The sequence below is a fragment of the Gambusia affinis genome, linkage group LG14, assembly GCF_019740435.1.
Source record: "Gambusia affinis linkage group LG14, SWU_Gaff_1.0, whole genome shotgun sequence".
Lineage (NCBI taxonomy): Eukaryota > Metazoa > Chordata > Actinopteri > Cyprinodontiformes > Poeciliidae > Gambusia > Gambusia affinis.
The window spans coordinates 23438659-23461249 of record NC_057881.1 but is presented as its reverse complement, the minus strand read 5'-3'; the positions used below and the strand labels follow the sequence as shown (position 1 = coordinate 23461249).

General features: G+C 40.5%; 1 protein-coding gene across 1 annotated transcript; it reads right to left on the bottom strand.

Moving 5' to 3' along the window:
- Positions 1–685: 685 nt before the first annotated feature.
- Positions 686–17791, bottom strand: LOC122843479 (terminal nucleotidyltransferase 5A-like). Its single transcript, XM_044138260.1, has 2 exons — positions 17339–17791; positions 686–3382 (listed from the first exon to the last, which is right to left on the bottom strand). Exons 1-2 carry the CDS (start codon positions 17492–17494, stop codon positions 2360–2362), a joined length of 1179 nt encoding a protein of 392 aa, XP_043994195.1. The 5' UTR covers positions 17495–17791; the 3' UTR covers positions 686–2359.
- Positions 17792–22591: the final 4800 nt, after the last annotated feature.

The following is a 22591-nucleotide window of genomic DNA, read 5'->3' as shown; positions in this document are numbered from 1 at the left end:
AAACATTTTTTGTGAACTACTGCACTGGTGCAATAAAATCACTTTTTCAGATTAATAAGAGTTCATTTATTTCTGGGTCAGTTGGTGTGAGGGTGGATGAAAAGAAAGACCAAAACACACTCATCTTCCAGCTGTTGACGCTTTTTAATGGAAAAAACTCAAAGGGAAAAAAAAACACAACAAAATCCTGAAACAAAAGGTTAAGACAAATCTTACATAGCAACTAATTAAAAGAAGATAATATTTAGGCACTTGGAACCATTTACAGTCTTTATTTCTGGTGCTACAGAAGACGGTTTTTCTTTTGCCTCTTCACTCCTCCCAGTCAGGTCAGCTGAAACCACAGACAGAACAACACGCACAAAACCGCTTTCAGATCCACGTCCAACTATTTACATTTCCGCCAAGCCTCTAATCAGAAAACAAACCGACGTAGCAAAGTTCCTCTCACATATGAAGCCTTTGTATTTCCCCCCGGCACTTTCACGAGGGTTAAAGGCCGTCAACAGAGCAAAAAACACATTGATTATAAGTTTCATTTCACCAACACCCTCGCCTTTTTATACAGCAGTTTAATCAAAATAACTTAGGTTTTTGGATGTACAAGACAATTTGGCATTAAAAACAAAACAAAAGCAAGATTTTTGTCCAAACCAGGTCTTGAGATGTGAATTAAAAAAAAAAAAAAAAAAGCAAAATTGCTGCAGAGGTACTGTGTACACAAATGTCTGAAGACTCCAGAGTGTCACGTTCCCACCTCCAGCACAGGGCGGACTGCATTCTGGCTCGCCCAGAGCTCTGGACCCGGACCAGTGTGTCGACTAGATGGACCCGAGCAATTACTTCCCATGTCCTGTTCGCTGGCAGAATGAGAATAACGAATAAATGACGTGTACGCTGCGTTCAGGAGGAACTCTTCGTAAATGACGTGGGGTGGAATCATTGCTACAAAGCTTAATGCGCTTTCATGTTCCATCTGTACATCTTCGGTTCACCCGAGATCGGGTCTAAAGGACAAAATATCCAGGAAGGGTCAGCCAGACATCCCTCTCCGACTTCCTCCAGCTCATTCTGGACGTTCCCATGACATTCCCAAAACAGACCCAGATATTCCACTGAGTTCTGGGTCTTCCTGAGCTGTCCTTCCCATGGGTCATACCCGGAAAGACCCCAAAGGGAGGTGCCCTGGGGGAATACTTATCACAATACTAATAATGCATTTTATTTGAAAGTGCCTTTCAAGTCACTCAAGGTCATCGACCAAGAAATAGGATATTTTGTATTTCTTGTTCGAAACCACATATCAGATGGCTGAACCACCTCAGCTCTACTTTGAGCTCCTCTGGATGTCAGATCTGAACGCTCATTTCAGCTGCCTCTGTTGTCCCTTTGCAAATAAGCTACTTAATCATGTTGAGGCACTATGACGGACATCAGAGATGACGGACCGGAGTATTGGACGGAGCGACTGCGATTGTTTTCCCAAGTTGTTTTTGCTAGCATAGCCATGGCTTCTACTTGTTGAAGTCAGGCACACTCAGCCTCTAGATGGCGGTAAAGTGCTTCTGAAACAATCCTAGGTACATGTTAAATATGCATCAACAGGCAGCTCAGCTCTGTAGAAGAGTCCTGCAGAACCCCAACATGTACTAGGAAGGCAAATCTGGCTGTTTGTTTTTTGTCACAACTGTAATGAAAACAAAGAAGCACAACCCATCACTCTTGAGACGATGGTATTACATAACTAGTCCTGAGATGGATTGGCGTTCTGTCTACGGTGTACCCAGTCTGTCACTGGAGATAGACACCAGATCCCTCACCACCCTGCAATGGGAAGCGGATGGATGTATGGTGGTGTGGATGGATGGGCCTGACCAGTTAATATCAGCTTAATACAATATCAGAATAGCAGAAAAACACAGGATTTATTTCCAATAATCATATTTGCCCTTAAACTCGTACTAAAACATGAGTTATAGATGATGCTATAACAGATGTCATTACTAATATGTTATCTGGTAGTCTAAGCAATTTAATCACTTCAGATTGTTTGTTTTATTTCTGTATAAATAGCCTGATATTACGCGACATGTTGTACTGTAAGAACCTCAGCCTGGCCCAAGACTCAGCCTGACTCATCAGTTTAGTACTAGTTGGTGATATTTTACATCCACTGGGTCTGTAAGCTGTGCTGCCCGTATTATCCAGAATCCCAGTTGATCCAGCAGAACCAGAGCCAGAATGCAACACCGACACCTGTAAAAGAGGCAGCGGGGAAAACAAAACAATAAAACCTGCTCACTTTATAACAACTTAAAGGTCAAACAAAAAGATGTTCACATATTCCTAATGATGGTCCTCAGCTGCAAGGCAGCCATGTCTGATAAGAGTTACTGCGCACGGACATGGACTGGACCTGTGCCACGTAGTAGTTGCTGAAGTTGACGTCTCTGACGTAGGGGGCAGGCTGGTAGTAGCAGGTGATGTTGGACAGGGCAGGGATGGCGTTGTGTTCGGCCATGACACGCAGCGCCAGGGCGGATATTAGAGCCAGCGTCTGGCGCCGCTCGTGGCCCATCAGACACACAGTGCTTTCGTCCACCACCTGCCTCAGCGTCAGCAGGTACTCGTAGCGCTTGTGCTCCATTCCCACAAAGTGGTTTTGAAGATACGCCTCTAGCTTCCGCTGCTGCTCGCATATGTCGGGAAAATCGATGAAGAAGCGCGAGCACATGTAGCGCTGCATCTGCTTCATGTGGCTCTCCGAAGACGGACGGAAGCTGCGCACCAGCAGGTGGCAGTACTTGAGCAGGCCGCCGCCCCGGATCTCTTCGGGGCTCCGGGTGGCGATAGTTCTGGAGCGGAGGTGTTCCAGCGCTTCCTCAAAGTCTCCGTACATGCTCTCACCCTGCACGCTAGGATGGAAGGTCTCGGACATTGCAGTCTCCGAGCAACGGTCAAAGAGCAGCAATGAGTCCAGCGAGATCTGAAAGGAGTCCACACTGAACTCGAACTGCCTCCTCAGGGAGTCGACGAACTTTAGCTCCACGTTCTTGCCAGTGTTATTGGACAGCGAGATGAGGCTCCAGCGATCGGTGTCGTTGCAAACTTTCACGAGTTTTTGCACGTACGCCTCCTTCAGGGCCAGGGCCGTGATTCTCTCCCTGCACACGCCTTCAGGCAGGAAGTCCACCAGGCAGTCCAGCACCACGTCCTTCACCAGGCGAAATGTTTTATCATCGGAAAGACGGAGGCCAAATATTAGGTCCAGGTCTTTGTAGCCGAGGCCGTTGTCCTGGTGAAGCACATGGCTGGCTGCAGAGCCGTTCAGCTTCACATCACGCACAGCCACGCCCTTCTCCTCCAGTCGAGCCCTGACCACCTGAAACACACAGGAGAGGAGACAGAAAATTGAGGGATGTGATCATAAGAAGGTACAAGTCAAGGTAAGCCTTCAGGGTTTATATGTCCAAAAAGATGAATGTCTTTTCATTCCCGATTCAGTTAACACCTTAATCCAACCTGCTGTTCGGAAATGAAAAGCAGAGTTGGGTGGATCAGTTCAATAGGTTGAAAATATCGACTCCAAGTCAGTAACAGTATTAGTTTGACACAAGTGTGGCGAGATGGACACTTTGGTTTCTGACTCCCTCTTGAATGTTTGTTTCTCTACTGTAGTTTTTCCAACTCTTAAAAATATTTAACTTCGATTTGCTTTTAAATTAGATATTTTCCACTTTGAAAAAAAATGCACATGCATTTGCGTTGTGATTCTATTGTTTCTGCTTATCATATAAAAATATTTGTGTATTTTAGACACATGAACTTTAGCTCAATTCTGTCCAAGATTTTTAACAGAAATAATTCAAAAGGGAAACCAGAGAAATGCAAATAGGTCAGAAGTTTGATGATACTTAAATAATCATAATGATGCGTTTCAGGCCCTGTATTTATCTTATTTATAATAAAATATGCGGAATCGCACACCTCTAATGTTCCACTAATAATGTTTCACAGAAAGGCCAACCTGTTTTATTTTGTTCTTATTTGACTAACTACATCTTGCTTGTAGCAAATAGGACTTCTTATGGGTTTTATCCAATAAGAGCCTTCAAGGACTTTAACTCTCCCGTTAAGGTAAGATTTATAGAGTGCGTGGCTAACACACAGATTTTTTACACTGAAAAAAGAAAAGAGGTGATCCAACTTGAATATATTGGTTGATAATTGGTCACATTCATCAAATTAGGTTTATTCTAGAGAATTTATGTTGTCAAGTTAAGGAAACATAAAAAAGTAGTTTGTTAAACATCATTAAATTATTTTGTAAAAAAAAAAAAAAAAAAAAAGAATTAATTTTAAGTTGGAGACTTGGTGTGTAACTCAGTGACAGCCAATTGTTCTTCGCAAAACACTTATATTTTAATTGCAATTAAATGATACAAACGTAAACTACTTACTAATTAGTCGTATTCGGAGGGGAAATAGCTAAACCTTTTATTTCAAGCTAAAATAAAACACACCTTTCCACATATTTTCACATATATGGCAAGGTAAAAATTTCATTCTGCCCAAATCTTATGCTCTACTTTGTGTTGCTCTTGTTGATCAAATCTATCCATAAAATAAAATATTTAAATTTTATCTATCTATAGTACATATACAGTATCCAAGTATATAAGTAAAATACTGTTACGTTATCTACCCATATATAAAATAAATGAAACAAGTGACAAACGTAACTTGACATTTTGTGAAGTTCCATTTTGTAACAACATAAAATGTAAAAAAGGTCAAGAAATTTGAAAACTTTTGCTTTATTTTTTGTAGGACTCCAGTCCAATCAAGTGATACTAAGTCCACGAATCGGATTCTGTTTCAGCAGCCTGCTCCAGAGCACCAACAGTAAGATGGTTGCCTAGAAAAATGTGATACATCACCCAAAATAATGACACCAGAGATAACCATCTGTTGCCTGCGGGTGACACTGTCCCACATACTGCAAAGCAGATCTCTAGGAGAGCAAAAACCTGGTTTAGCAGACTGATCTGATTGGCTGCACAGGAAAGCAACAGCAGACACAAACCACTGCTGACTGAGAAGATGGTTTATTTGAAGACTGGAGCCCACGCCGCTCTGCTGGGAGAGTTGGGAACATTTCTGAAAAGTGCAGACACATTCATGTTTCCTGTCAATTTGACTAAACCACTAAAGCTCAAGAACTCAAAACACAGCTGTCCACTTAAAAACTTTCACTGAGCCTTAGGGACCCATCATTGCTGTCTTGTAGTTATGGATTTCAGCACAAACAGATGTCAAAGTGCATAAAAAAAAACTGCTGGGGTATTTCTTAAACCCCAACACTTGGTTTTAGAAGTTGGCTTGATTTAATCGCATGTTAAGTCAGAAATTCTGACCTCATGTTGCCGAGTTAGAGAAGAGACTAAAAAAACTTCATCATTCTTCAGAGACCAGTACTTTAAATCAAAGTGGCCTGATTACGAAATAGGAAGATGGTAAAGAAATGCTGTAGCAACTTTACACAAAGAACAGGTACGTTATTTCAACACGATATTAGCCACTAAGCTGCTAAAATTCACTGTGACCATGTAACTGGTCATAAATTCAACATAAACAAGACAAGTTTTATATAGTTATGTACTTAGTGTCTTATTTACCAAATTCAACTGTCAATTGAAGATGCATTCTCACCAGCCTTGTTTAGTTCACTTTAATCGAACTCTGGTTAGTTTGCCTAAAAAGTCTGGTTCATTTGGAAGGTCTAATTGAACTCTGGTCCACCTACAAACGTAGGCGTCAGTTGTAGAACCTACTTTGCTTGGGCCCCAAGCCTGCTTGTTTGGGACGAAAATAAGAAGTCAGAAGATTGTCGGTCACCGATTGCCAAGGACATGCAGTCACTGGCTGCCTCGTGAGAGTGATACCCTTACAATAGTCCAACCTGCGATTTGTAAAAACTCACAACAGTCAGTAATTCTAAAAAAAACCAGACTGAGCAGGATGTCCAACATAGCTTAATCCATTGTTGGGTTGTGTTGTACAGATCTTGTCATGCTACTTTTCAGACTCTGGGGCCGCCCAACTCTAAAACGACCCCGCCCACAAGAGCCGTTACGCAATTGTAGAGGAAAACTACTCAAACTCTGTTGAATAGAACTGAACCGAGTCGAGCTACACTGCTAGGTTCTAGTGAAACACAACCATAAGTGAACATAAGTACTGGACTTTAAAATAATACCCTGCATGCATTGTGAGAAGTTTTCTTGTCTTAATATCAGTGGCTTTTACTTTTTCCTTTGGTTGTAGTAATATTCCTGTGGTTCATCTGAGGAGTAGGAGGGCGGAGGATTTTTTTTTTAATCATCTGGTTGTCTTCCCAGGACCTGCTTTCCTCTTCATGGTTACTTCATAGGGTCTTAGGTAATTCCTTAAAGCCTCATCAAGGTTTCTGGTTGCCTGTTGGATCCCAAAGGCATCTCTAGCTGTCTTCACTATCTGAGTAGTTGAAGGCAACATTGCGGATGTTGAAACCTTTCAAACCCCTCAGCAGCCATCACCGTGCTCCTCTTGGATGTCATTTGGCCACATTTACTGAATGAATCACATTCCAAGGTTCTTGTTGTGCATCCTGTTTTGATGTACATGTGATGGACAATGGACAGACATGGTGATTGTAGTAGTTTGTTGCCAGATTTGATTTTTAAACAGTCTCACCCTAAAAAAAGAACCAAGAAGCACTCCACTTTGTTGCATAAGAAGGTGAATAAACAAGTACAAATTCAGGGGCTTTTCCTTTGTCCAGCTGATACCAGACACTAACTTATATCTAGTAGTGTCAAGAAAAAAATATTATAACCATATTTGATGGGGGGGGTTTGTCTTAGACAGAAACTTAACATCTGAAGGATGGTAAATTGTTTATACAGTGCTATTTAGGCTTGAAAATAAATAAATAAATACCCAGTCCAACTAATTAAAAAAAATATTGGATACTTTGTGGGAAGAAATTACTCATGGTTTCACAAAATCTCTGACCTCAATTTTAAAAGTGGTTCTGAGTTAACGGCACGTCCCAATCCGTCTGTGCGTCCTGTGAGGAGCGTCCCTACGGGGCCCGACTCTGCCCCTGGCATTACTTCCAGAACAAGTCATGAAACAGACTAGTGCACTTCCCACATGACGCTCCAGCACCTGGTACGCGCAGCAAGGGGAGACACTTCCGCCAATGCCGGAGCAAAGAAACCTTGTAAAACAGAGCCGCAAACACACCAGACTGTCTGGTGTTGACAACGCCTTGGCAACAAATAACAGTCTCTCCACTCCAGTTCTGCTGTCTCAATAGTTTCCTCAGCTATTTCATTAAATGTTGCGGCCTGGATCCGTTTTTATTATGGAAGTTTGAAATTACACAACTATTTACCAGCCCCCAGTTCCATGGACACCCACGAAAAGCTCTGGGCAGTGAGTCAGACGATCTTACCAAGCGAATGGCGGCTGAAATCGAGCAGCACCCTGACCTTCAATTCCCTCCACACAGTAGCCTGGCAAGCAGCTGGGAATGATGACGATGATGATGGTTTTTCCTCTGGTCAGGAAACCTTTCCCAGAAATGTCTTTGCATGGGTGGTCGTTCCACCTGTGTTCCACCATCGCTTTGAGGACTCACAGAATGTCTCGGGTCACTCTGGCTTTATTTGACTAAATTATATCCACGAGACAAATTTAGGGAGATTCCAGGCGCAGCAGCGTTTTGAGTGGACTGCATGAAGTTAATGTGAGAACAACTCGACACAACCGGGGGGTTGATTTAATTTGCTCAATTTGCCTCCGACCTTGTGGCACCAACATGTGTTTAATTACTTTAGCATTTCAAATTAATCTCAAAAACATGTCTAGTGAACCACCAACTGCCATTTTAGTACAGCCAGCATACTAAATCTGACGCCACTAAATGAGATTATAATTCTTATAGTCTTTTTACTATATACGTGTGGAAGAAACAAATATGTAGTAAAAACTAAATGTTCACTGTTATACTGATGATATTCAGCTATGCAGTGGGTCAAAAAGTGGAATTATTTCTAGAGGTGATATTGACATAAAATTTTCAATAGGCGTTAAGTTACTACATATAACTTAATTTCTTAACTTATTAGTTGTGGTTTCTTTTTTTGTATGGATTAGTTGGGTTGCTACCAACACCTGGTTATGAGAAATAAAGTCATATTATGACAATAAACTCATAATATTATTTAATAATGCCATAGTACTAAGAGAACACAGACCTATGAGAATGAAGTCAAAATAATGTGTGAATAAAGTTGTAATATTTGACTTTTTATCCCCCTAGCAGCACAAATTTACTCCCGTACTATCTTATTCATATATTATGACTTTATTTTCATAATTTGATCACTTCATTTTATTTGATGGCATTATTAAATTCTTTTTAAAATTCATTTTCTTAGCAATCTATTGTTTGAGCTAAGGTTTTGGCTAAAAGATGAAAGAAATGTTTAAGTACTTTGATGCCTTTACAAGGCAACTTGTTCTATCATCACAGTGAAAAAAAAAGTGGATTTGAAGGCTATATTTCCATAGCGCCCTCCTCTGGGAGCACGTGGTGTCTTCATTTTCCTCAGCCTCAACGAAAAGCAGAGTAGCTGGTTGGTTCACAGCCCGGCGAGTCGGACGCTGACGACCGTAGCATCTGGTCTTTGCTTACCTCACGGGCCTGTTGCGCAGCATTAGAACGGTCAGAAATCCATTCCTCACGGTCTGATTCATATCCAGGCACTACTGTCCATGACAGAGCAGCTCCAGACTCTCCCCACAGCCTTCCCCTCCAGCTACAAATCCCTTTGGTCGAGCGTCTGCGTTTGCCATTGTGACGTGTAACGCAACACGGAGGGCTGGGGAGCAGCCTGCCGGACGGAGCTACATTAGCCTCCATCGTGGGTTCCGGCTGTGGTTTGATGACTGCTGATGTTAAATAAGTCTGAGAGTGCAGAGGTGTCATTAACAGTAGAAGTTTTTCCTCCACTGCTCCCAGTGCTCACTCCTAGCCTGACCGCAAACAGATGGTATTCAAATGTGGGCTGCAAACGAATCTGCTGCTGAAGGAACGTGGGTTGAGGGTGGTGAAAGGTGGAGGTGGGGGGCAGGGGACTGAGGGTGAAGGCGGTCAGCTACTAATGCCGTCATCCACTATGGTATGGGAAGGGTTGATGACATGTTATGATGTTATTCCCTCGTTAAAAACATACCCAGAGTGTTGCTTTGACTCTTTCATGAATGTTTGAGAAATCTTTTAATCTCTAGTGGCAACCATACAGCTGAGCAAAATGCCTGGGTGGACCTAGCTCCGCCTTCACGGCGAAGCTCCTCCTCCAAGCTGCAGTTGATACATTTTCAGCTCCCCTACCCCCTTGCAACTCATCCACTCAGCTTCTTCAGACTAGCCAGCAGCAATTAGCAAACACCAAGTGGAACTGAGCTCATTATAGGAGCTACTTCTCAGAGCAACATTGGTAAAAATGTTGTTAAAGGGATAATAGAGGAGCCATGTTGTGATGACTTCCTGAAAGCGGATTTTCAGAAAGAGGATTTTTTTAAAGAGACAGAGCCCCAATTTCAAGGAGTTAAATTACAAAGTGAAAAGATTTTAATTAATTTTTGATTTATAAAATTATTTTATACAACTGAAGGTAACATAGTTACTTGATTATGCTACAAAATACCACTATGTGCCAGGAAAACATAATAGACCAAGACCAGAGTGTATCGAGACCGAGACAAGATCAAGACCTTTAGGGTCCAAGACCAAGACCAGAGCCCCATGACACAATATGTGTGACTTAATTAAATATTTGTATCTCTAACTCATCCACTGATTTAAATGGTGAGAAATAAATTTCATTTAGTGCCATTGTGACTTGTGACATTTTCTCAAGTCATGTTGCTGTATCCCATAAAATACTCCTTCCCATGACTACAAGTTCTGCTATCTGCCCTAAGTATTTGTTGAGTCATCATGTATTTAAGTGCTTTAGCTGGACCTGCAAAAATCATTTACAAAATTGCTAGAAAAAGTAAACTTGTGCCATCCATTTGGAGCAGCAGAGGGGGCTCAACAGATTCAAAGCCAGGAAGCACTTATTTAAAAGGCAAGAAAGCAAAGTCTGCCAGCAAAGTCCATCTCATAGTGAACAGTGGCAGACCCCTGCAGTGGAGGTCAACAGACCCAGACAACAAGGTGGAGAGAATGAGCCAAGTTATTCCCCTTAGGAGACTGAAGACTAAACTGAAACCTAAAACATGTTTTTATACACAAATACGAAATCTGCCTTCACCAGAATACAGCATGATCTGATCTACAGTGGTGTGAGAATGTGTTTGCCCCCTTCTTGATTTTTTTTTTCTCTTCTTTGGCATGTTTGACTTCAGTGCTTCAGAACATCAGAGCCATTTAAATATTAGTCGAAGACACAACAAGTAAACACAAAAATGCAGAAAAAAATCCAAACCTACAGTCATGTCTTCCTTCCACATAACTTAACTTTGGTTCATCAGGCCCAGACTTGATTACTGCCACACCTGTTTTCAATCAAGCTATCACTTAAACAGCACCTGCATGTCGAAGTGAAGGACAGAAGATCCTCAAAAGCCAGACATCATGTCGAGATTCCAAAAACATTCAGAAACACGCCAACAATTCCACCTCTGGACGGCTGCAGAACAACAAAATGAAGACTTTGGAGTGGCCTTGTCAAAGTCCTGACTTGAAACCCATTGAATAGCTGTGACTTTAAAGTCGTTCATGCTGGGAAAAACCCTCCAATGTGGCTGAATTACAATAATTCTACATAGACAAGTGACCCAAATATCCTAGAAAAGACTCACAGCAACTTCTAACAAACAGCTCATCGAAGGGTGACCCAAGCAGTTAGTAGGTTTAGCGGGCAATCCACTTTCTACACACATACCCATGTGGGTTTGGATTTTTTTTTTCACTCTTATTAATTCATTTGTGTTTACTTGCATTCTTTTGACTAATATTTAAATTAGTTTAATGTTTTGAAACACTGAAGTGCGACAAACATGAAAAAAAAGGAAATCAGGAAGAGAGCTGACAATTTTTTCACACCACTGTACAAACCAACTGTGTGACCTTGCACATTTATTAACCTGCTGTCCCACTGTCTTGTATTTTGTCATGTGGGCTGGCATTTTGGGAAAAAAAAAAAACACAATGCGAGGAAGTGAAGGGTTTCCAGGTAATGCTTTTCATTCACTCCCACTCCGTAATGAAATGAATGGTGTCGAGTTTCATTACACATTTTATTTTTGGTGTCAAAGTAAATGAACAGGGGTTAAAAGAACGAGGTATGGGACTGAAGCTACGATGCTGAATAAATGCCACCAGGTGGTGACATAACGACTAGCAGAATTAACCAGAAAGGAAGTGACGACACAGGTTTCAAGCATCCAACATCCTCAGGTGAGTGAAGCATCCGCATAACATTAAGTAGGACTAAATGTTGTTGTTTTTGGATCATTGGTGCAAAATCTGAGTTGTACCGATACTAGCAGTAGGGCTCCAGTTTCTAAATAAAATCTCTAAAAAAAAATTCATACCAAATCCTAATCTTTTTATTACAAAAAAAAAAATTACAGAAATTATTTTCAAAAACTTGTTTTTATTTTAATAATCCCTTTTAGGATTTGACCTGAATTCAAAGACCAACTGAAGAAAAGGGGTGTAGGTTTTCCAAAAATTAAATCTTCATAGACAGAAAGTTCTATTAATTGATAAATTAGATTTATCCCCAGAACTATTGTACCAAAGGGTCGTACATGTGACATTCACAATATGATAGCCATGGCTAAAAATACAGAGTGGCATCTTTAGCATTCAATAATTTTGATTTATACATTCAAATTTAGTAAAAAAAATTATTTAAACATTAGCCTGAGGTTGAGTGCTTGACAGGCAAGTCGTTTTTATCTTGGGAACTTCAGTTTCTGTTACTTTAGAGAGCTGAAATATTTCCAGAAAGCTAAATTTCTAGAGCAGTTGGAGACAGAATTAAAAAGAGGAGAAACAGTAAAGTCTTTTACCAGCCCTGTAAAAAAAAGAAATCCATGTATGAAAAATTAAACAACAGAAGCCTAAAAGCTGCTGAAAAGTCAAGAGTCGGCCAAGATGTTCAATCATCTCAGGAGTTTGAACCGTGAAATGGATTTTCATACTTTCTCCGTTCTTCCATTTCGACTAAGTATCGACTCTTTGAAACAGCGGAGACGGGTTGGGCAACACCAGGCCAAAATCTAAAAAGAACAGATTTTGGGGATTACTTTATGATTTGAGACTGTGTTTTTAATTTAGAAATATGAGGGTGTCCATGAAACTGGGGTTCAGAACTTTCAATTAATCTTTTCCACTTTGAAGTTGTGCACACATGTGGCTTTGTTAAATTTTCTGATGGTTTTGTGCCGTTCCGAACTTTGTGTTCTTTCCGTTTTTATCAATCCAGAGCAATTCATTTGGAGTAGTGAGCACCTGCTCCCGCTATAAAAAAGGTCCAGTCCATCTTCGTAATCATTTACGGACAAAATTTCCACGCCAGAGGCAAACGGGGGGGAGGAGTTTTATTTGTTTTCTTTTTGTCCTGAAAATGACTGCCAACTTCTTAAAAAGTCAGCAGCAAGTCGCTTCAAACAAACAGAGTTTCTCACTGAGATACCCACACGAGCTAATTCTATTGGCGTATTTTAACAAAGGGTAAAAACGGTCCGAAATGTTGCGACGCCGGACTGTGAAGACTTCTGATTGGAGGGATGGACGTTGTTGGCAACCCTTGGCTGTATGTTGTTGGCTGCCGTGTCAGAGCGAGGTGCTGCACTGCTTAATCCCAACATTCACTTGGTCCACAGTTCCACAGTGATTCACACATTTTACAAGGGATTTCAAATTGAATTCCATCTGCTGCTGATTAAACCAAACTTTGTTTACATGGCTTAAGTTGATCGAAGCCCAAATTATTCTTGGTTTGCGTTGTAACCTGACATCACATCCAGCAAACACTTATCTACAAAACACACATTACACATTTCTCCATCGGTTGTTGTTTTACCAACAGATATCAAGAACACAAGATGTGCAATGTGCATTTGATCAGTAGCAGATAATCCTCTTAATGTCTTCATTTAGTAGAAATCCAGTCCAGCTAGTCCCTGAGTATGACGCCATTTAAACACGAGGCAGCAATTATTTGCACTGGAAGCAGACGTTGGGTGTTTCCTGTCTGAAACATATGCTCTATGTTATTATTAATTATTATTATTATTATTATTATTATTATTATTATTATTATTTCTTTTGGTGTTTTATCAAAACTCTCTCAACTGTAAATGAGATCTTGGATCTCAAGGAGACAACCTGTACATATATATATATATATATATATATATATATATATATATATATATATATATATAAGGTCCAGCAAATAATTAAAGAAAGACAAATATAAAGAGTGAATCACTGATTGGAATGTTTCAGGCGTTCTGTGTTCAGTGTGTGTTCCACATAGGAAGATCATAAGTGGTGCACCGCCTCCACCCTCCATTAACTGTGTGAATAACTATTGGTTTGCGGATAAATAGACACCCAATGCTTATCTAATGACAGTTTAAAGGCTCATAAAACTCCCATAAACTCCTATGATGTTGTCCACCAGCTAATTTGAATTTCCACTAATTAAAGGCACCAAGAGAGAAATCTACTGCAGGTGAGAATTTTACTGCTTCTAATCTTTTATTGAAACCTTGCTTCAAATAATTCTGAGCTCCCTCTAAGGAGATCTAAACACCTGTAGAGCAACAAAGTTGATGTGTGTGGAAGAACAACTAAAGCCCCGAATCACAAATCAACTTCCTGAACTTTGATGTCTGTATGACGGCAGAACGTGTTTCAAATAAAGTTTTAATGAATCAAATATTTGACTTTGGTTGTAATCAAAACGAATAAACCTTAATCTGCGGCTGTTACACCAAAGACCGTTTCAAGCTGCATTAAACCAAATTTTCAGATTGTTTTATCCGGAACATTTCTTCTGTGAACTGGGAACCTTCAAAATAATCATTATTTGTTTTATTCACCCTTTCTCAAAAAACAAAAACAAAACAAAACAAAAAAACTCATACACTTTCCAAAAACAACAAAAAAAAAGGCTGCGCCAGAAACGTAAGAAAGATTCCATTGGGCTTTTCAGCAGCAACAGATTGCCTCTGTGGAACACGTGAGGGAAGTGGTGGGTGAATTTTCCGAAAGGCGCTCTCTCTGAGAGGTCCGTAAACAAAACAAAAAAAAAAATAAAAATGTAGCGGTTCATGCAAAAAGAACTGCTTGGAGTCTCCGTTGCCTACAGGACTGAATAATGAAGGAAATAGATTAGCGGAGGAGGGGCTGCTGGGAGCAGATGCTGCCTTGATACCAGAGCCCTTTAAAGCACATGTGTGTTTGCACAGCAGTATCCCTCACCCCGTCAGGATGACTTCTGAAAATATTAATTTTCTAAAGTGAAATATTTCGCGGATTAAAGCACCACCTGAAGGACATCCATTAACAACGGCAGCGCAGGCCTTTCCTTATCCAGTGAATCAAATTATCTGAAAAGAACTATAGAGGAAAAGTGAGCTAGTGGAAAACCGCAGTCACAGTGTTAGCTCATCCCCACTAACATGTCTGTGTTACTAGTGTAAGCAGTTAAATGTGTCCTACACTCCAACAACACAAAGGCTTACCCAGGATTTTGGGTCTAGTTTCTAGAGCAAATACCTTAGTACACCTGAGATACGACTAAACTCACTTATGAGTCACTTTTCAGCAAAATTTAGGAGCTTCTTTTAAGGTAATAATCCCTTAATATTGATGAAAAGGTTTTAGTTCCACTGGCAGATTATTTCACTTATATAACATTTGGAAAAGCATCTCATTATAGATGATATAATCTAGTACGTTTTCATCAATATTAAGGAATTATGGACTTAAAATAGTTCTAATATCTTTCTGAAAAGTTACTTATACTTTAGTTTTGTCTTATTTCATGCGTACTAAGATATTTGCATGAGAAATTACATTACACTATTTTTGTAATTTTTTCAGTGAAAGAGAAAAGAACAAGTGATTAACAAAGAAGTGTCATCCAAAAAGCACTTTCAAATAAGAATTAGTCTGCTGGGAATGGATGGACATAATACACAAGCTCTAAGCAATAGAGCAACTGACTAAATTAATATTAATGAGAGTGTTGTACTTAATATAAAGTGGAGATACGTTAATTTTCAGGAGGTAAATAAAATGTGTTGCATACACTGAAGCTTTAATTTGCAAGTTCGACAAATTGAGGCCACCTCCCCTCCGGGCCAGCAGGCGGCGCCAACAACACTTGACCTCTCAGACAGTAAGTAGGTCTCTGGACTTCACATTTAACAGTTTCAAATTATTTACGTGGAATCAAAATACTCCACTGGGCGCGTTAAGCTAGGAACAACGTTGTTGGAGATGTGAGCGAACCCAACAGAGGAGTGATCACAAAGCCAAGGAACTGTAACTCTAGACATCAACCTACTTCATTTTTACACAAATGCTGCGTTATGCAGAGGTATGTGGAGCGAGTCACTTTAAGAAGTCAGTGTAAAATCAGGATCAGATTGATAGTTTAGTTTTAAATTCCCTCTTGAAATGATGTTTTAATTTTGTACTGTAGTTTTTCCAAGTCTACCTCAAAAAGATTTTTTTAGATTTGCTCAAAATGACCTTTTTTTTTTTGGCTGTTTTGTTTTTCTACTGTATCTTGTTAAAGCAGGATGTTGTGTATTTTCCGAACACAGAGTGCCATGTCACAGCACAGTCAAACAACTATCTTACCTTCTGTTGTTCAGAAAATGCTGTATATTTTGTCAACAACTTAAAATAAGTCTGACCTTTAATCGTAGAATAGCCGACACCTTGAAATTGGTGTCCGTCTCTTTAAGAACCTTTCTGACACTCCCCCTTCAGCACGTCAACACAACAATTATGACGTTTCCAACCATTCTTAGGAGCATTGTACTCTGTATGATAAGCTCAGCAGACTCTCTGCTCCTCCAGGAGTTTGATCATTCTTGCTGCCACTAGTGTGAAGGAGCTGAGTGGGGGAGTTTAGCTCTGTGAGGCGGAAGCTCAGCTGGAAACTGCAGCTCCAGGGAGGAGCTTTGTGGAAATAGGCAGAGCTTCGTGAGAGCAAAGGCACCCCGGAATGGTTGCCATGGGAGATTGAAGGATTTCTCAAACATACGTGAAAGAAAATCAAAACAACTCTCCAGAAAGGTTGGATTCAAAAAGAACATTTAAATGGATAAGACTGCCAGCAATTGGTGTCTCTAAATTCTCCCTAGGTGTGTGCGTGTGTGTGTGTGTGTGTGTGTGTATGCGTGCGTGTGTGTGTGTGTGTGCATGGTTGTTTGTCCTGTCTGTCTCTGTGTTGCCCTGCGACAGACTGGCGACCTGTCCAGCATGACCCCGCCTCTCACTCGGTACGTTAGCTGGAGATAGACACCAGCACCTCCTGACCCCACTAGAGACAAGGTTGTTAGAAAATTGATGGATGGATGGATGGATGGATGGATGGATGGATGGATGGATGGATGGATGGATGGATGGATGGATGGATGGATGGATGGAAGACTGCCATCACCTGTTCCATAATATTATATAAAGTCAATTTGGCATAACGCCTCCCTCCACTTTGAAGTATTTTGTAGATGTCCATAAACTTGGTCTAAAGTTTATGTCATAGGTCTTCACAAAATCATAAAATAATCATCAACCTCTGCTAGCAGTGAGATTGGTTATGTCAAACTTACATAACAAGAAGTCTTGGCTCTATACCAAAATATGCAGTATGACAGCCCTGGTGTTACGTTAACTGTTGATGCCCTGAAGTCAGGTATTGTGATCTGTCCTAGTAATCACAGAACATTATGTTATAGTTATGATGTTATCTCTTATTGTCACTGTCTGAATCGTTCTTGCTAGAACTAGCAATAACTAGTTGATTTATGTTTGGACTGTCTGAATTCTGCAATGCTTTAGATGACCAAATGAGTACTTTATGTATTCCTTTATATTGAATAAATGGAAATGGGGGCGGCACTTTTGAATCAGGGCTCTGCTGAATTACGGGCCGGCTCTGTACATTTTCTTTTTCCAACTTTATCATTAAAAAAAAGAAGAAGAAGTGAAGAAGAAGAAAAACAAGCACAAACTCACCTGGATGATCTGCCGAGGCTTCACGGACAGTGTAGGGAAGTTCCCGCGGCCGTGGATGGGAACGCTTTCCCCGAGGATGGAGTCCAAGCGGCGCACCTGATCCCAAGACAGGACGCTGAGCCGCCGACTCTGCTCCGGGGCATCACCGGACGACATGACAACCGGGGGTCGATGGACACTACTGCGGGGCACGAGCACTCCTCTCGCGCGCTGGGATGGTGGTGGGAGAGTTAAAACGACAGCGGCTCGAGCGTCGTTTCCTTCACAGAAAGATCCAGAACGCGGTTCGGTATTTGGAAAGTTTACTCAAAAGCCAGCGGACATCTCCCAGAAGCAGCAGCCACTCTTTGTGACCGCCTCCCCTCACCGTCTCCTCTCCGCAGACTAAAGCTCCTCGGAACTCGCGACCGGGTCTTTTCTCACCCGGCCGGGATTACCACGTGCCTCCCCATTGGCTGGATGCAGATTTATGAATGCTCTGACATACAGAAGGGGCTGCACCGATTTAACACACCTACCTCTCATGCGTCAGACGGAAGTCCTGTCACAGGAGGAAATTTGAGAGCGCTCCATAGGACTTAAAAAAAAAAAAAAACGTTCTTCTGTGACATGGTACCGTAAAAAATAAATAAATAAATTAGGTTACTCAGACGCACTTGTTCCTGCAACTGTAGAAGTGTTCTCAATCGAGGAAAAAAAACCTCCCAGCACTCTCGCCAAACTCTGTATTCACTCTAGTCTGTCAACATTCACTTTTATTTTTCACTTATAACATGAAAAACTGTTGTTACAAGTGAAAAAGAAAAACAACCAGTGGAACTAGTACTTTTATTTTATATTTAAGAATATTTACATAAAATAATCTCATATCTGGCTGTAAAGTTATTAGAAAGGAATTAGAAATCTAGTTTTGTTTTATTTCAAGAATACTAAGATATTTGAACCAGAAACTGGACCAGGAGTCTGCAACCTGTGGCTCTCTGGACCTTTCACAAAGGCTCTTAATGCTTAGGTCAGAATGAACAAGTGTTTACGAACATACATATAATTAATAAAAATGTAGAGTTTAGCAGTTTATGCATTTTTATTGCATTTCCACAACAGATTGAGACTAAAAAGTCTCTTTTTCCCCTCTCTCTTTCAAAATGTAAACATAGAAATAAAATGGTGGATCGGCAAAAGTATTTACAGTATTTTGATGAATACTATACATATTCATCAAAATGAATATGTATAGTATTCATTGTATGAATACTATACATATTCATCAAAATATTCATCATTGAATATCAAGATTATGAGTCGGTGTTTTCCGAAATGTCATGTAACATTTGTGCCTCTAAAGAAGTTGTATTAAGCTGGCCTAAGGGCATAAAATGGTTAAAAGTTTTTGAATGCTTGACAAAAAACCTGATTAAATGTTGTGTTTTTTACAGTGTGTCTCATCTATACACCATCTGACACCTATAAATTGAACAATTTGAGAGAATGAGCAGAAATGTCACCATTTCATTTCACAATTAGAAAAAAGTATTTTAATCACTAAATACAATTTTTTTATCACTAATTTCTGTAAAATGTTTTAGTCAGTTATATAGTACTGATATTTACTTACTGGATTTTGTTTGAGATTTTAAGGGATAGACCAACACAAAGTGGCATAACTGGTCAAATTAAATGAAAGCGATGCATGGTTTCAAAAACAAAAAGTATTGTGTCCACACTCAAGCCTTGCACAGGTTTTCCATATTATTTAGGAGAAAAAAAATACAGGTAGATGCAGGTTTTAGGGGCTGTTTTGATGCAGGTTTTAGGGGCTGTTTTGATGCAGGTTTTAGGGGCTGTTTTGATGCAGGTTTTAGGGGCTGTTTTGATGCAGGTTTTAGGGGCTGGTTTGGACAGCAAAAGTAACCGGAGGTAAATCTGTTATCACAAAAAAACATCCAAACAAAGAGGCATTTACTTTGACTTGTCTATTCTTGGAAATCTGTTAAAGATGCAGTTGTGTAAGTGTCGTTCAGAATTTTTGTACGTTTCAAACAACAGAAGGCTTAGTTATTTGCTGAAGGCCAAATTTTTCTGCCTTACTAAGTGCTTTAGAAATTACTCGCCAGCAAAGGCCGAGTAACCCTTGACCTTTGACATTTAAAAACTTAATGGTAAAGACCTGCTAGGTTTGTGTTGTTTGTTGGCAGCAGGTAGAGTTTTGTTTTGCTGTCACAAGGCCAGTACAGATTCTTCTAAGGTGTGGAGGCAATGCAACCTGTGTGAAGAAAGCAGTTTCTCTTATGACATCAAATCATCTGAGGGTTTGATCAGACTTCTATTAGCTTAAGCTCATCTAAGCCACAGGGCGGACACACCTGCCTGGAACCTTTTAAGCTGCCAAAGCACAGAATCTGGCCCATCTTCCAAGGATAAGACGTGACTTGCTTCAGGATTTCTACATTGCTACTTCAACTCCTGTTGGCCTTAATGTTCAGCCACTGTTTGTGCAGGACTGCTATGTTTGAGATGCCATTAATTTAGCAGACTATTAGACTATTACTCGTAGACTAAAGTCCCGTTCGTTTGGGGAGATGCGAATGGGTAATTGAACTCAAAGAACAAACTCTGATCCACTTACAAACCCCGGTCTCGGTCCGGTTTGAAGTGAACTCTGGCACAGTTCGAATGCCTATGTGAATGCCAAACGGGCCAGAGACCGCCCCGAAAGCAGGAAGTGCACTGCAGTGCAAGGCATTCTGGGAAAATAAAAGCAATACGTCCATTTTGATGTGGTCAAAAAAGCTACCTCATATGGGGGAATTTTCCAGCCATAATTTGAGAGCACACATTTTCAGTCTGAATGCAGGATTTCATGTCTTTCTTCTCAAAACTTGTAATGCTTGTATTGAAAACTTCTGCTCTCTTTCAAATAGTCTCTGCGCTTTCTCAAACTTTTCTCCTGATGTTCAAAACTTGTCTCCGTTCGGATCAAATCTCTGCTCGCTCTGTTAAGGGGATGCAATCAACACTTTTCTGCCATACTGTATCAAGTTTTTTGATAGTTTTTGGAAAATTGTCACCACTAAGCAAATTCATTTTTCGGAATTTCAAGTTGCGCTAATGATAGTGCAGCTACTGTTAGCTCAGTTTATCTCCAGGAAGAAACAACACATGCTGCGTGGTTTGTGTGCATTGTGCCGTCTCGGAAGATTTCAACAACTTGCTGGCACCGTGGCACACGAACCGCACTGAGCAGTTAGTGACTCCAGTTGCGCTGCGTAAAACAAATGATGCCACGCTTGGTTTGACACTTCACACCAAGCTTATGTTTTTGTGAAAACCCACCAGCTTTGGGCCTGGTCCCGGTGATCCGCAGCCTCGTGGACTTAACGTCTATCGCTGATGGGACTACTGTTTCAGCTGCAGAGCCCCGATTCTCTACAGCCACTCCACTAATGTTTTCCATTAGCTGTGAGACACATGCACAGGTTTACCTGAGCTGCAAGCCCCCCTACCTGGCTCTTTTCTCTCCTCAAGAAAAGAACAAAGCTCTGAGATCCTCATTACACGCAGCAGTGAAGATTGGGCCCAGATGCTCAGCCCCAAACCCTCTTTTACAGCCACATAAATTCATCAGAGTCCATTTGTTTGATCCTACTTGGGAGAAGTATATGTCAGAGGATAGAGAAAGTACATGTCTTTGAACTTTTTTCACCTACGATCTTGGTGTTTGGATACTTTCAGATTATTCGAATGGAGCCATTAGCGGGAAGTTTAACAGCCATTAAAATACAGTAAAACTGATAAATGTCTTAATCAGAACATTAAGGTAGGTGCTTGCTAATTGTTCCCCGTGAAATAGAAGGTAACACAATGCAGCTTTGTGCAGCTTTTCCACAGCGTAGCAGTTAATCGTAACAATCGCTGTTGCCTTGAGGGGTGGTCCTCATTTATTAAAGCCCCCTGCAGACTGGTTACGCTCTCAAAAAGCTTGTGGGCAGATCATATGGGACATGGCACCACACTGGCTTCACAAGTGCACAACGAATGCCAGGAAAGGCTGTGGAACAATTACTTTCCTATGGAGAAAGGGGGGAAAACGCCATGCTGAGGTCTTTCTTTTCACTGACCTGATGTCATCTGCTTTAGCTTTAAGCTCCACAGCAAACTCACCCATGCAGCGCAACCAGCAGGTCAGCTCTACTCAGACAGATGTGCATGTTTTTCTTTAAGGTACACAATGCTACAAAAATTAACCGATAATAATACTTGCTAAATGTTTCAGGAAAAAAAGAAAAACAAAGAGGAAGGCTAGTTTATCCCCAGATAGACTATCCTGAGTTAGTTGAATTCTGGTCTATTTCTAATTTCCTCCTAAATAAATCTGGTTTCATTACATTCACAGTTCTTTGAACTTTGGCATCATTGCATCATTCTTGTTCTATGTTTTCATTGTTTTACTTATTTATTTATTTAGAGCAGGTTATTAGTGTCCTATTTCTTTCATCTTTTACTTTGTAGTTCAATTGAGTGTTACTTTGCTTAGTGAGTTTGTTGATTAAAGTAAACCTTAAGGCTGAATCGTTAAACTCATACACTGGAGACAAGTTGAGTTTATTCCACAAGTTTATGATGTCTTGGACTTAAACCTTCATCTGTTGTTATTTTAACACTTACGTCTTATCAGGTATGTATTTATAGACAATAACTGAGACTAATGTTGCATGTTGGATGCATCTGATGTTAGCTAGATGATGATTAGTTGAGTTACGTTTGTGTCCAGAAATGTTACATTTGCTCGATTAGACTTACTTGAATAACTATCCTGGGTAATTTTACTTTTGCCAGAGTAACTTTATAATGAAGCATTGCTACTTTAACTTGAGTAAAATTTCTGGACACTATTCAATGTAAACCCTTGACAGTCTCGGCTCAGACTGGAGGAAAAGTTTTCATAAGTCAGAGTCTGAGCTGTGAAGCCTTAAAGGACTTAAAAACGATCGGTGTTGGTCACTTGGAGTTGACCGACATGATCCACCGACTGGTTCAGCTTCCAGTTCTTCCAGTTCGTTTCATTGGTTGTGAGTCCATGAGGAAAAAGAGCGTTCTCTGGGGAACTCTTCTACCCAACCTTTCAGTGAATTAGTTGAAGCTGAGGGTCGAAGGTCAACATCTGGATACTTCTTCACTGTGACTGGCTTGTGTTTGTTTTTAAGATGTGAATTTTGCATTGAAATAACTACAAATTAATTAACACTTACTAAA